This window comes from Temnothorax curvispinosus, unplaced genomic scaffold (genome assembly GCF_003070985.1).
Source record: "Temnothorax curvispinosus isolate PA1 unplaced genomic scaffold, ASM307098v1 QBEX01015612.1, whole genome shotgun sequence".
NCBI lineage: Eukaryota > Metazoa > Arthropoda > Insecta > Hymenoptera > Formicidae > Temnothorax > Temnothorax curvispinosus.
Window position 1 is genome coordinate 1 of NW_020225392.1, and position 1,212 is coordinate 1,212.

General features: G+C 46.9%; 1 protein-coding gene across 1 annotated transcript; it reads left to right on the top strand.

Annotated features, from left to right (window-relative positions):
* Positions 1–86: 86 nt before the first annotated feature.
* On the top strand, positions 87–1,049 carry LOC112465890. The gene has a single exon (XM_025033661.1). It carries the CDS (start codon positions 87–89, stop codon positions 1,047–1,049), a length of 963 nt encoding a protein of 320 aa, XP_024889429.1.
* The last annotated feature ends 163 nt before the right edge of the window (positions 1,050–1,212 follow it).

A 1,212-nucleotide genomic window follows, 5' to 3' on the forward strand; every position in this document is an offset into this window, starting at 1 on the left:
CTCTTTCCTTGCGCTCTACCACGCGAAAAATCACTCGAAATTGCGTAGCGTGTTTTAAGGCTAAACCAGCGCAATCAGAAGCAATTATGGGTTCACTGCCCAGTGGTCGCGTTACAATCTCCAAACCGTTTTCACACTGCGGCGTCGATTACGCCGGTCCGGTAAACCTGAAAGAGGGCAAGCGCCGTAATGCCCGCATTTGTAAGGCTTATATCTCAATATTCGTCTGCTTCGCCACGAAGGCAGTCCACATAGAGCTAGTAAGCGACCTCACCTCGGATGCCTTTTTAGCCACGTTGCGAAGATTTATATCGCGAAAAGGGAGGCCAGTCAATATTTACTCCGATAACGGAACGACCTTTGTTAGTGCAAATAAGCAAATAAAGGAACTCTATGATTTTGTCGCCAGCGAGCAAGTTCAGACAAACGTTAAGGATTTCCTTCGCGACCAAGAAACGTCATGGTCATTCATACCGCCCAACGCGCCTCACTTCGGGGGTTTGTGGGAGGCAGCCGTAAAATCTGCTAAGTATCACTTGTCTCGTATCGTTGGCCAGGCACATTTAACATTTGAGGAAATGACGACCGTGCTTTGCGAAATAGAGGCAATTCTGAACTCGCGGCCTCTCACTCAATTAAGTAATGATCCGAATGATCTGACCCCCCTCACACCGGGTCACTTTCTGGTCGGTACTCTGCTCAACAGTATCCCTTCTCCCGATTTAACCGATGTAAGCGAGAATAGATTAACACGTTGGCAATTAGTTCAGCAGCTCCAACAGCATTTCTGGAGAAGGTGGAGCACGGAATACTTGAGCTCCCTTCAGGAACGTTCTAAATGGAAGAAGAACCTGGGAGCAGCATTGGAACCAGGACGACTCGTGCTGATTAAGCAACAGGGCTTAGCGCCCTTGCAATGGTTATTGGGTCGCATCCAAGAAGTTCGTCCCGACTCCGACGGTATATCCCGCTCTGCTGTGGTAAAAACTGCCAAGGGAATGTTCATACGGCCCATAACCAAGTTGGCGATACTACCGATCGATCAGTGAAGCACCTTTTTTTTTGTATATCATTTAATTCGTATTTTGTTCCTTAGGTTAAGCACTTAGGTTAAGATTTGTACTCCGTTCAATCCAGTAACATATCGTCAATTGCGTACCAAATTTACATGCTTGCTCTATTCCTTACGATCCTAGATGTGGGATCATTTAC